General features: G+C 38.6%; 1 protein-coding gene across 1 annotated transcript; it reads left to right on the top strand.

The window, feature by feature from the left end:
- The first annotated feature begins 5,880 nt into the window (after positions 1–5,880).
- Positions 5,881–14,206, top strand: LOC149713120 (cytochrome P450 1A2-like). Its single transcript, XM_089845417.1, has 8 exons — positions 5,881–6,234; positions 8,130–8,254; positions 8,314–8,432; positions 9,642–9,958; positions 10,803–10,915; positions 12,187–12,442; positions 12,515–12,708; positions 13,981–14,206. Exons 1-8 carry the CDS (start codon positions 5,978–5,980, stop codon positions 14,157–14,159), a joined length of 1,560 nt encoding a protein of 519 aa, XP_089701543.1. The 5' UTR covers positions 5,881–5,977; the 3' UTR covers positions 14,160–14,206.
- Positions 14,207–14,213: the final 7 nt, after the last annotated feature.

Below are 14,213 nucleotides of genomic sequence, written 5' to 3'. Positions count from 1 at the left end.
TTTATGTTTTTTCGCCGATAAACATACTGAATCAACGCTATTTTTACCGAGCTCCTATAGGAATGTTATGCTATTGAGAGGTACTGTCAGGGACGTTCTGTGTCTGTACGTCTTTTTGTCCTTTGTTACAATAGAGCGCGTTCGCGTGTTGAACATGGAAGTAAACGTGTTCCCCATTTCGGAGAAATTGTATTTCACTATGTTAATTATTTTACTCGAGTACCGATCCACCCTTTAAGTGGCCACTATTCTGCCTAGTCTCTCGTCCATTACACATAAACCGAATCTGTCGCATTGGCTTCGAACTCCACCACCTTCTGTTATCCATCTATTCCGTATATAAAAAATCTTTCAGTAACATCGTTAGGGGTACGAGATGTAACGAGTAATATATAGCCTCTAAATGGCGGGGTATCCACCAAATGTTCACGCATTTGCGCCATTCATCATCAACTGATCTGTCAAATGATTGGCTTGAACTCCAGTGCAATCATTATTCGTAAGATTACGGGAACTGTCTAGCCTCTACATGGTGGTTCTTCCTACAAATTTTCGTGCAACTGTTCTTATCCTCCTCTTTCGTCATTCACAGCCCTTATGAATTTTTGTGTAATCAAATCAGACCAGAGAGAATTTTACACATGTGTAAAATTCTCTCTGATCAGACCCACACGGTACTTTAAACTTGAATACTAGTTTCAATCGAACCTAACGATTTAACAACAATCAAGGTAAGAGCAAAGAAAAGTGGAAAATACGAAGTCACATGAATGGATGGATATCATAGATTTACATTTTCTGTAATGATTGGGCCGAAACTGTGTAACATTCCATTACGGCACCGAAGTCCTAACAGCGTCCCCAGCGTTTAAGTGGGTTTGTACAGACAGTATGGAATCGTCAATGACGCCCCCTCTGTCTTAAAAATAGAAGCTAGTACTTTAACAATTACAATGGCGCTACGGGGCAGCACTTAAAAATCTCATTCCGGAGATTAGGGGCGTGCGCGAGGTACACTGGGAGAGTTACGGTGCCACAGGACGCCCATCATCATATTCACTCCTATAATACAATTTCTTTCTGGTCTACTTACAAACAGAAGTGAGATTATAACAAAACCATAAAGCGTTTGTAAATTAGTCGGCGAACCGTTGGGTTTTTTTTTTTTTTTTTTTTTGAAAAAGTCGCTGACATCAAAATCCCCGGGCGTAAGCAAACGAAAGTCTTAAAGCATAGCGGGACTCCTGTGGATCCCCTACAAGGGGACTTTCCTCCTGAACTCCGGGTTTGGCTTAGCAAAGGCTAGTGGGCGGGATTTATAGAGTAATGTCAGTTCTACTACGCAAACGTCATACCATAGAGTAGTGACGGTAGAGGGGGGAGTAGACTGTGTATCCCTCCCTCTAGGCGCGCTTTTGTAAGAGGGGATACTGTACGCGCCTGGTAGGGGGGATGACACTTAGCTAAGAGATAGAAGGGTATGACGTTTGCATACGTGGAACTGACATTACTCTCTTAGCTCAGTGTCATCCCCCCTACCAGGCGCGTACAGTATCCCCTCTTACAAAAGCGCGCCTAGAGGGAGGGATAAACAGTCTACTCCCCTCTCTACCAACATTACTCTATACATGCACGTATGAATCCCGCCCACACATGCCTCTAGCTTCACCAAGCCAAAACTGGAGTTCGCAAGGAAAGTCAACTTGTAGGGGATCCACAGGAGCCGCGCTATGCTTCAACTTCTTCACGGGAAAATAGTGTTAAGGCATTTTCCTTTTTTTGTGTTATTCAGCCTTCCGCGCAGGTAATACAATAGGCCATTCCATTAAATATTTGCCGTGAAACCAACGTACAGGCTGAGGGGTCGCCATATTAGGCTAGTTCCCTAAAGCTAAGAGGCAACGCCAGATGGAGCTCGCGTTCGATACGCGGGAGGCTAGTCGACTTACACTACCGCTTGCTGTGCTTCATGGGAAGTTCATGGCGCGAGGGAACTAGACCCCTGTCCGATCCCTGTGCTGTTCAGGGATGCCATATTGGGCTGTAAAGCCGCCAATTGGGCTTCTTCTCCAAAATATTGGCTGGAAATAAAAGGGTTGGCTGTTGGCTGGAAATTGGGCTTGTCGGGATTTTTCTTTGGCTTTCTGTACTTAAAATACCGCCAATAGGCGAAGATCATTAAAATGCCCAAAAAACTGACAAATGTTACTGTCAAACCATTTGTGTAGCTTATAATTCGTCAATTTATGGTTAAATAAAGTGGTTTCATTTTGTTTTGGGTTTTAAAAATTGTGTCAGTATGTAATATGCATTGAAATTTCTAAAAGAAAGACAAATTCCAAATTTTCACGATAAATTTTTGGCTTGTTTTTGGGCTGGATTGTTTAGACCTTTGTCAGTTTTTGGCCTTCTTTTCGAAATATAGATTGGCGGTTTTTTGGGCTTGTTTCCAATTTAATTTTGGCGGGTTGAAGGTTTTAAATCTGGCATCCCTGGTGCTGTTTACTTTTCCTATGGCATTACAGGAATGGTGATGCGGTACTAGGACTCTCGGGAGTGGGGACTGATGAAACGCCGGAGCGAGGCAGCCTGCAAACTGCTAATCGTTTTTAGCTCAAATGTACAGCTAAGTTTTATACGGTTTAATATAGTTTGTTTATGAGGAATTATTGTAACTGAAGAAGGTTTCCTATATACTAGGTTTTCAACTATCCATTAATGTTCTTAGGTTTTAATATGGGAATTATCCTTTATAACTAAGATGTCAAGATATGGTAGTGAGTTGTTTGTCCTTAGTTCCCATGTAAATTTAACGTTGGGATGTAGGTAAGAAGAATGTCATCTATGTACCGGCATGTAAGGGCATCTTGAGGGTTGTTATTCGGTTGGGAAGAGTTTTTAACCTTAGGTGGTTCACGATTTAACTGGTAGTTTAACTTTAGTTTCATAAGTTTTTAACTGGCTTTTTTAAGTTTTACTTTTTTAACACTCATCGTCTAATAGTTTAATTACTTCTTCGAGGTAAAGAGATTTGTCTAAAATCACAACTTTTCCACCTTTGTCCGATTTAGTTAATAGGATATTATCATTTCCTTTCGGTTTTCAATGTTAGTGAGATCAGAAGTGGTATGATACTAGAAGTATTGAGCTAACCAAATTCTTCACTCGGCATTAGTGAAAAGCCTTGATAAAACACAAACGGTTGGCCCTCTAGTGGCGGTTTCAGAATTTTTCCCTCCAAAACGTGAGACGCTCGCGGTGGTAGACGGCCGAACTAGATTCAAGGAGCCGGGTCCGTGTTCTGCGGCTTTAGGTTGAGGGGAAGGGGGTAGGAAATGTTTTTGGAACTCGACCAATTTTTCTTTCTCTAGTTTAGCGCGTGGAAACCGGCACAAAATCCTCAAATTTGTTCACTAGTGCCAGGATCTATTACCAATGCTAGAGCCCTTCACTTCTAGTCTCATACCACTTCTGGTGAGATTAATGGTTGGCCTATTATATTTATTCTGGTTGCTTGGCGTTCTGTAACACCCGAAGTATGGTAACGAGTTTATAGCTAAGCCGAGTTTATCTCTGGTTTTAGGTTTAATCGCAAAGTTAAGTCCTAATGATAAGAAGTAATTTTCTGAATTTTTGATAGTTCTTATTTGGAGAGTTGAACCGCTTTCTTTTCGCCGCAATGCAAGTACGACACGATAAAAAGCGGTCAAAACGTGATAGGACCCCTCCCTGTCCTTGCTTTTCAATTGCTTTTATTGTCACTTGACTAAAAATGGCAAGGCCAAGAGACTCTTCCCTTACCGAAAATACCACCTCTAAAACACATCTTAGGTTGGGCTGAAGACGTTTTTTAGAGGTTTTTTTTCGGTAAGGGTTATTTTTCTAATCTTCTATATCAACTTTGAATGCTATCACAAAACGTCTTGTGAAAGTTTTCAAGCAATTAGAATAAATAGAGAAAGAGGAGGGGTCGTCTATTAGATCTTCAAGTAAAGAAAATGAAGAATACCTGGCAGACGTCCACAAAATTCCGAAATGTGTCCACCTATAGTTCGTTCAATAATTTTTTCTCTCCGTGGTTTCCCCTGACACGAGAGAAGAGGGTAAACTTTGAAGGAGAAATTTCTGGTGGGTCCCTTGCGCCACTTATGTGGTGTATCGTGAAGTGGAATAAAAGTTTGAGTGGTAAGAATGATGAGAATTGGAAATATTTATTTATTACAAAATTCATCAGGTCACACCAAAACCGACCAGACAGCCTTCCATCCAGTAAGGGTAGGAACAATAATTTTCCAAGTTCTATAGAGCGCAAAACGAACAAGAGCAAAAATCATTATGCATTACTTCGTGTGGTTTCCAATGTGCTAAGGTTGTACAGAATCCAACAACCATCAAAGGCTATCTCGCATACACTATAAAGTTACGAAGAGTGTCACATAAACTTGAGAAATGGCTGCCCACTTTAATACACGCGGGATACAGTGACCACGACACTATAAGGTACCAGTTCTAGTTTAGCATACATTAATCGTAGAAAATCAACACCATCATAAATAAACCCTTGCAGTAACAAATTACACAATTTCGCTGGCCTACAAACCAAATTCATCAAGCTACTGGTATATAGAGGGTGTTCCCTATGTCTATGTAATTTCGAAAACAACCTCACCACAACCAATCGGCCCCCAGTGAGAGCCGGCATTCTATACATACGAAAACTGGTTCTAAAACAATAAGTGCGCAATTCTACATTACCAGAATAATTCTACACTTCTATAAACTATTATAAGATACGTTTCTTAACTCCTTTTTGAACTCGAGCAGCTTTATACTGAACTTCCAAACTGTTCTCGCGCCACGATTTTTGAACTATCAAAGCTGTTACTTTTACTAGTCCCTTTTACGATTACAATATCCATGGAATCGCGTATACTGCATTTTCGCGTGCATTATACTAACGAACGAACTAACTTACTAACTAACTCGGTATCAGGGCATTACTCCGTTGGTTATTACATAACCACACGGAGTAAAAAGTAACTCGTCGAAAGGAACAGACGCCTTGCGTTTATTTATTTAAAACATGGATGACGTCAAAAACGTGCGAAATTAGAATGTCTAGCCTCCCAATGACAGGGCTTCCACCAATTACGGGTTTTCTAATCATTTATTGTGCGTCAATCGCCTTATATACCCCAAACGTCCCAAAATTGGTTAAAGAGGCATACGCTTGAATTCAAACGTCAACAATAGCTATGTTTAAAATTATTTTAGGAATAAAGTTCCTTAAAACGACTTAACTAGAATTAAGGTAAATTAATGACGATTAAAATAATATCAATTATATTTATTTAATTATTTAAGAAAAACCTCTTAATTGCGTCTCGACTCGGAGAGGTTTTATTTTGGTTTCCCAACTTGTTTCAGTTATAAATGCTAAGCACCACAATATAAGCATTTGAAACGCAGAGGCTAATTAATCCACGTTTATGCTACGGCACATGGCAATGTTTTCCCCCTCCTATTGTTACCATTCCGCATGCTAAAAAAGCTACTACAAAATATAACCAAAAAAATCATCATTCCTTTTAAAAAACGTACAAAACCATGAAGTTCTACTCCAGTATTTTTTACTCTATTCACATTCCCCGAAACCGTAATTAATCACATCCGCTCAAGGCCTCAAGTCTGACTGCTGAACCATCAAAGCCTCCTAAACAAATTCCTTTTTAAAAATAAAATTAAAAAAAAATATATCTATGCATAAAAAACAAAATGAAACTCTAAACTTAGGGTTCAAGTTACAGTCGAATTTTATTCGCAAGGGAATTCCAGCTCATATCGTGAAGTCTCAAGGGGCGAGCGCGATTAGAAGAAAATTATAATCAGATTATAATTTATCAGAATTCATTGCACGTGCGCTTAAACCAGACGCCTCTCTCTATTCGGGTTCCGTAGAACGGGTTTTCGCGATAAAATGGAAAAGATGTTCGAAGAGTACGGTTTACGATTTAGTAGCGTTAACTGTTTCGTTAGTTGTAACTTCTACAAAATATTAGTCGGAGTTGCTCTAGCTTATACAGTTTTTAAAATATTTAAAGTTTGTTTTGGGAGAAGAAAACTACCACCGGGACCATGGGGTTTGCCTCTCGTTGGTTATTTACCGTTTATCAGTGACCAAATACCGTACTTGACGTTCAACAAGTTAGCTCAGAAATACGGACCTGTTTTTGGGTGAGTCACTTAAGTTAAATTGTATTATATTAACTACGCCGTGATCTTCGTAAGAGCTTGGTAGAATATTTGACAGCTCGCTATGAAGGCTTACGCGGTGTGTGACGTAGAGCCGGTGCCAGGTGTTCGGGGAGTCGCGTGCAGCTATGGATGAAGGAATTAAAGATCCGGATTTTTAGAATTTTACCATAAGTTTATAGGATATTTTCCATAAGTATAGATCGTAATGCTAGAGGATTACAGCTCGAGCTAGTTCGAGAACGACAAGCGAGAATTGACTACACGCTGTTTTGCAGTTCATCTTACCATGGATAAAGAATGCGCGTGAGGAAATTTGTTTTCACTCTACAGGATAGGCAACTCCCTATCTCGAGCGACAGCTTATTCTGTATATACTCTGTTACAACTTCGGTTGTCAGCACGCGCAAAGCTATTTCTCTATGTAACGCAGCTTTGTACGTGCTGTCAAGAGACAAAAACTTCAGGATCTTCAGGAATTATAATATCCGCGAGTTATTTAGCTAAAAAACTCGCGGATATTATAAATCCTGAAGATCCTGAAGTTTTTTTGTCTCTTGACTGCACGTACAAAGCTACGTTACATAGAAAAATAGCTTCGCGCGTGCTGACAACCGATATTGTAACAGAGTATATACAGAATAAGCTGTCGCTCGAGATAGGGAGTTGCCGATCCTATAGCGTGAAAACAAATTTCCGCACGCGCATTCCTTATCCATGATCTTACTATTAAGTATGTACTTAGCCTTTGACAGCTCCTCACTACGCGTCGCTTTACGAGAATCTATGACTTTTAACCTAGGTCACTTCATGATACGCTCTCAGTAACCAGTGACAAACTTATGGGACATATCTTATAAACTTATGGTTTTACATTTATATTGTAGTTTATTTTTCGTTGGTGGCGCCATCTGTTTTTTTCGGCTTAATTATTTCTTGACTTGATATTTTTCGTATAAAAAGAAACTGTTTTGTTGCGCAACGTCACAATTACATTATTGCTTAAAATTAAATACTCATAAAAATCGTGTCAACATTAATATTAAATAGTTAATGAAATTTATAATTATATTTAGAAATCGTGAGGTTTTTCTGCCTGAAGCTACGTTTGAAAATGTTAGAAATCGCGCTATTTCCTGCCAAAATATATATTTGTTATATTTAAAACCGCGTCCTACTTTTCAGACAACAATTAATTGTGCACAACTGTTGTTACATAATAAATTATTTTAGCTTTTATTTTAGACCAATCATAACTCTACTTTAATATCATGTTATATTTTCTTAATTTCCCTCCGATTAAACTAGCGAATTAGTTTTTTTGAGGCATTCGGACGTTAAGTATTTTTGATTCTGGGTAATCATAGTTTAACCCTGCTAAAAATTTGGTTTGTCAAGCTTGTCTCTCGAGCTAGTATAAACAAAAGTGTATAGATATAAAAACAAAATGTACACCTCATTAACAATTCCTTGCATTGGCTATAGACGACGTGTAAACTGTGAAGCCAACTACCCTCCGCTCAACCGCCTACAGGAACTAACCAATCAGGAAAAAGCTCTCAGACGTCATAGGTTTATAGAAAGTAGTACATGATGCTAGAGATCCAAACGTGATTTTTTGGTACTAGAGGTAGCATCTGCTAATTTATGAGCCTACTCGCGGCTTGTTCCCTGTGCCACGGTTGGTAACGTAATCACGCGCAGAAGGGGGCGACACTGTTCTGGGATAAAGGAGGGCTAGAAAGTTTCAACGAAGTGTACGGGTTGAATAGAGCGTTTTAGTTTTCTGAGAGGCGCAGTGCGATTCTACTTACTGCATCCACTTCCTTTTTCATAACTCTAATTAATTATACTGACATTATTTATTTAATTTACAGCTTGCAAATTGGTTTTCGCTACTGCGTTGTTCTTAACGACTATGATTCCGTTAAAGAAGCTTACAAAAAGGATTGCTTCAATGGTCGACCTCCCGGGACCTTTGAACTACCTTCGAAAAGCCCTAGTATGTATGACTTAGTTTAAATACCAATATTGAAACTGTATATGAAACCTTTTTTCCAGACATAGGTGAGATAAGTGGAACAGATTGGACAGAGCATAGAAAACTGTTTGGAAACTTCACGAGAGCAATTACTAAATCTGAAAGCGATGGAATATCTCTATTGGAAGATATCATTACTGTAAGTTATCAAGGTCCGTTGGTAATTGGTTTGATATTTCTTGATTGAATAGCTGGGGGTAACACAGAAGTAACATAATAAGTATGACATTCAGAGAAATGCGTTAATAAACGTGTGTGTTACCAAGGATAGATTTAATTTTAGAAGTAGGAATGGAGAACAGAGTAATGTGGGCGCGCGTCATAGTCCCGGACGCCCTTCCACGGGACGGAGGGGTATGAAAGAAGAGGCGGGTCATAGCGACTGAGGAAAAATGGAATTACGTATTTTTCGCCCTCCCCGTCAGCAACGTCATCAAAACGTAGTTTAAGTGAGACAATAAGGTAATTTAAACTTTTCGTTGCGTGTTGGAGGGAGGGGCTCTATGCTGGGCTATGGGTCGGACTGAAGTAAATATTAAACGTTCTCCATTCCTACTTCTAAAATTACGGAGTAAAATATGAGTTTGCCAATCAACTTGTAACATGTCAAAACGTTAATGGAAGCGGTTACTGCTGATGCAGAGCCGATTAAGTATTTAGTATAAGCACTATGGAAAAATATGGGTTTGAGTCAAGAATGTCGTTTCTACGCAAAATTTATACCTCTAACATTTGAACAAGCCTTCCTAAAGAAATTTAACATAACTCGTTTGAAAGTGTCATACTTAATGTATATATGATACTTATGCTTAAATGGTATAATGTATTAACGTTATAAAAATTATATCTCGAACCAAGTATCCAACTATTTATAAAAAATCTATGCATCAAAAACTAAACTTTATATAGTTCAAGTGCTTTAGATTATGTAGGAAAACCTTAGGCTTATGAATACTCAGAATATAAGAAAGTGTAGTTTGCTTGTAAACTGATGTTGCGGCGATTTCTACAAACGGAATATTCGATACTCAATTTATGACCAACTTTGAATGGTTCATAAGATATGTTCCATAAGTTTGTCATTGGTTATTGAGAGCTTGTCCTGAAGTGACGTAGGTGAAACGTCATAGATTCTCGTAAAGCGACGCCTGGTGAGGAGCTGTCAAAGGCTTAGTACAGGCTAAATAGGCAAAACCGAGTATAGTCAATTATGGTGTCGTTCTCGAACTAGCTCTTAGTAAGTCTCCTCTAGAAGCATTACGAAGTATAGGAAGTGTCATACTTATGAAACATATCTTATGAACTTATGACTTTACTAAGCTCCAACTCCGACACATTTCATTTACAGAGAGAAGCCGATATCTTAGTTGAAAAGATCACGGCACGGTTGTATTACAAGGAACACGAACCAATTAATGTCCGACATTTTATGGACGAAACAATGTACAAGATTGTCGTTGAGTATCTTATGGGTAAAGATGAACTCAGACCGCAAGATAAGCATGTCATGGATGCTTTACTTGGTCAACACACACCGCTTTTAAGCTCTGGTATGGTTAAGGCAATGACACCAACATTTTACAGTCTTCGATTACTAACAAAATGGCTCGATCCAATGTACGTGGACTACAAATTTCATACTGGACATCTTGAAAACATGTTAAGGTAAACCAATGGCAAGGCTAGTAAATAATGTTATACTAGAGGTTTATAAGCTATGTTCCACAAGTATGACACTACATATACTTCGTAATGCTAGTGACTTACTGAGAGCTAGTTCGAGAACGACGCGAGAATAGACTACACTCGGTTTTGCAGTCCACCATCCTATTTAGTCAGTAGTAAGCCTTTTGACAGCCCCTCACCAGGCGTCGTTTTACTAGAATCTATGACGTTCCAATTACGTCACTTCATGACAAGCTCTCAGTAACCAGTGGCAGACATATGGAACATATCTTATGAATTTTAAAAACGTAACTAATCAACCAGAAATTTGAAGCAAACGCAAACATAAATAACAGAGAGTGAATAGTAAGGAGAGTGCATGTGAGGCGTGATTCACTTTGCCTCTGAGCCAAAAGAAATTATTTTTTGATGGCCCAAGGGTAAACTCGCGTACTGACCGCTTTGGATTACGAAATCTCTGATAATATGTAACTAGAAATATATTCAGACGTCCAAATGGCCTGCAAAAACAAACCTTTCTTTTTGCTGGAGAGAGGAAAGAGAAAACGTCGTAAACATCATACTGGACACTACTGATAGTTTTCATTAATTCTTTTACCCCCATTCTGTTATTTCTTATAGTACCACAACGTCATTCGCAATTTCCCTGCCACTGATATATAATTTTGATTTTGTGCGGTAAAGATCGCGAGGAGACCGTTGTAGTGTTTTAAAGAATCGCGCCCCGTTTTGTTCTCTGGTTTTACCTGACTAAAGAGAGAATGTCGGGTGAACAATAAGGCGTACCTACAGCTTTCCAGAACTATAATTGATATCTTTTCAGATTGGTCGTGAAATTTCACCGAAGCGATTCCCATGAGAAAAACACTTCCAAAAACTACACAGACAATTTCCTTATTCATCAAAAACAAAACCCCGATTCAGCAACTTTCTCAGGTAAAGATCATCTTCGTTAAGAAATAGGAGCGACACTGAGAATCTTTATCTATACTAAAGATCAAAGGCAAATAGAAATAACAGTGAGGAACCGGGATGTATAAGGCACAAAATGATGTATACTACGCCTGGTTTAGCTTTCGCTCTAGCTTCACTGCTCAACCAATCGGCGCTCTACTATATTACCTTATCTTTTTCTTCTTTCTGATCAAAGCGTAAATTTGGTCTTCGAGGCGTTTGAGTCAATAGAATATTTCTGGTTGTTGCTCATCATGGATTTCGAAGTGCAAATCAGATAATTTTTATTCAGTTCGTCTGCTCACTAGTGCTACTATCATAAGAAATGATCCATAAGTGTGTCACTATTTACTGAGAGCTTATCATGAAGTGACGTAGGTGAAACGTATAGCGACGCCTGGTGAGCCTCTGTCAAAGTCTTAGTACAGAGTGACTAAATAGGATGATAAACTGCAAAATCGCTTCGTTCTCGAACTACCTCTCATTAAGTCTCTAGTATTACGAATTATAGGAAGTGTCATACTTATGCAACTATTCATTATTAACCCCTATTATACAGCGAGAGGTGGGGTAAATATTTTTTTTGCCGCCCTATGAGACAACGTCAGTTATTCGTGGCCTATGCTCTCCTTACCTGATTATCTTTTATTTCTATTTGCCTTTGGTAAGCTCACTACTCTTGGGCCATGGTAACATAAAAAAGAGATATGAGTATGAGGAAAACTTATATCATAAATACTATAAAACCTGAAGATTGTGTCGCTTAAACTTTTCAAATTACTATAGGATATGTGTCCCCAAAAATGGAGTGACTATTGCCACACACAGTGTGTGGAAATAGCCTCTGCACTGCTGCCACACAATGTTTGGCAATAGCCAATCACCTATTACCACACAATGTGTGGCAGTAGCCAACCAACTATTCCCACACAATTAAAGTTCTACATTAAGATAGAAGGTCACTTTTTGTGTGTGTCAATAGTGATAGGCCTATCACTACGGTGGCCCGCCTGTCAAAGTTAATTGGATCAGGGACGAAATTAAACAAACAATTTTATTTTTCATTTCTGAAATGGCCTTGAAAATAGTGACCCCAGGCATCTGAAATAATTATACAGGATCGTAGAACCTGTAAACTTTTTATCTAAATGGAAAAATTCAATTAACTTATCATAGGTACAAATGTGTGTGGCGATAGCACGGTGACTATTGCCACACAATAGCCTCACCCTTTTAAAGAACTTTCATTGCAGATAAAACGCTAATAGGAAATTTAGAGGCTTTACTCGCTGGGGGAACTCATACGATCAAAACGACATTGGAATGGTTATTTACTATATTGTCCGAAAAACAAGACGTTCAAGAAAAGGTTTACCAAGAGATTCAAACAGTGGTACAAGACGGCCAAAACATAAAGTGGAAGGATAGATTGCGCCTACCTTACACGCACGCTGTCATACTAGAAAGCATGCGATTGTTTACAATAACTCCCATAAATACACCAAGATTGTAAGTAAATTATTTTCCAACAGGGTGAATTAAAAAGAGAAAGCGGCTTTTCTAATTATTGCATTTAATTAGGGTTACAGAGGACACAACAGTCATGGGATATGATATTCCACGAGGAACAGTGGTCTTCTCTAATAACTGGCAAATAAACCACGATCCCAAATACTGGAAGGAACCATTCGTTTTTCTTCCTGAAAGATTCATCGACCAGGACAGTGGTCAAATAAATGCCAAATCTACGGAACGCATAAGCTCATTTTCATACGGTATGTCCCAAACTTAACGAACACTTTTTTCATTCCTCGCCTTTTCCGAGAAAAAAATCAATACATTAATGCCTTATATCATGAGTTAATAATATGTTAGCTCCCTATAAGTTACCCAGGCTTCATAGGCGTAATGTATCCAGCGATTTCTTCTCATTTCGCCCGCGCGGGAAAAAAATCCGTATGTTGCGCTCTCTCTTGTCGAAGAAAAAATCCCGCTCGTACTCCTCGACCTCGAGTCGTCGGCTGCTTTTTCACCAAGGGAGTGTTTTAGTCGTGAATGTTTATGTTTTAACAATTTAACATTAAATCATGGCGTATGTGGCAGTACTGAGACAAAAAATGCAGAACTCAATGCAATTTGCCGATATTGATAAAGAATGCTGAAGATAAGAGTTATTGTGACTTGAAACCAGAAAATTATACAACTGAGCTAAATCCAATCCACTGATCTCTTAACTGTTTTCTTAACCGAGGCTACTGAGCGAAATATTCCGCTGCTTAAATAGCTCCGATATCATTGGCTAGCTTCCACTATACGCGCTTCCGGGGAAAAAACCGGAAAGAAGGGTAAATGAGATTTTCGTTCACATGGCGGCCGCAGAGTGTCGCATATAATTGGGAAGCCGGCAGTGCGGGAGAAAACGCTGGAGTATAAAAATGAATTGCCTGATTGACTTATAGGGAGCTAACATATTATTAACTCATGCTTATATCTATTATGGATAGCGACACACAATTGATAAATATGATTTAGTGCATTAACCGTATTTCAACTAGTAAATAATTCAAACCAAGGGTATCTCAAACCGGACTTCCTGACTTAGAAACTATAAATAATTGTAGATAGTTTTAATATATTTCTTCTTTGGCTACGGTTTTCTTGTACCCCCATAAATGGAGTGGTCTACATTCAACTGTTTTATGTCACGGACTCTTAGTTTGTGGGAAGTTTTTACGCTGTGTTGCTCTTTCGTGCTGATATTTCAAAGTGTAAAGGACTTCTTGTCGAGCCACGCATATTGTGTATTGTTAGTAATTTAAAAACGAGAACCAAAATTCAGCGTATTCAAATTTTACCACCGTATCAATTCAATTTATTATAAACGGTTCAACATGAACACATATTCACATTTCTACGTCGTTGAATGATAATTTGCTTTTAGTGAGAACCCTATTTTGGCCATAATACCATACTCAAAATAAAAAACCCCCTAGAATTCTCTAAACCTCACATCTTTGAAACACAGTTTGACTTATATATTTTTTCAGGTAAACGGGAATGTCCGGGCAAAGTACAAAGCATGATGCAAATAATGATCTTCTTGTCGAAAATACTCCAAAAATTCATCATTTTACCTCCTAGTACGGATAAAGCGCAGCTTGACGAATATCAACAAACTATGTTTTCTATGCCCGCAAGCCCAGATATCAAATTTAAATTTCGATAAACATGTATATACCTTGACTCATTAAAGCTCTCTAATATTTTTTCCTAGTTTTTA

The sequence above is a fragment of the Phalangium opilio genome, unplaced genomic scaffold (assembly GCF_054372755.1).
Source record: "Phalangium opilio isolate 3A_F unplaced genomic scaffold, DU_Popi_V2 ptg000009l_1, whole genome shotgun sequence".
Classification (NCBI taxonomy): domain Eukaryota; kingdom Metazoa; phylum Arthropoda; class Arachnida; order Opiliones; family Phalangiidae; genus Phalangium; species Phalangium opilio.
The sequence above is the reverse complement of the archived record's forward strand: the minus strand, read 5'-3'. Positions and strand labels throughout refer to the sequence as shown.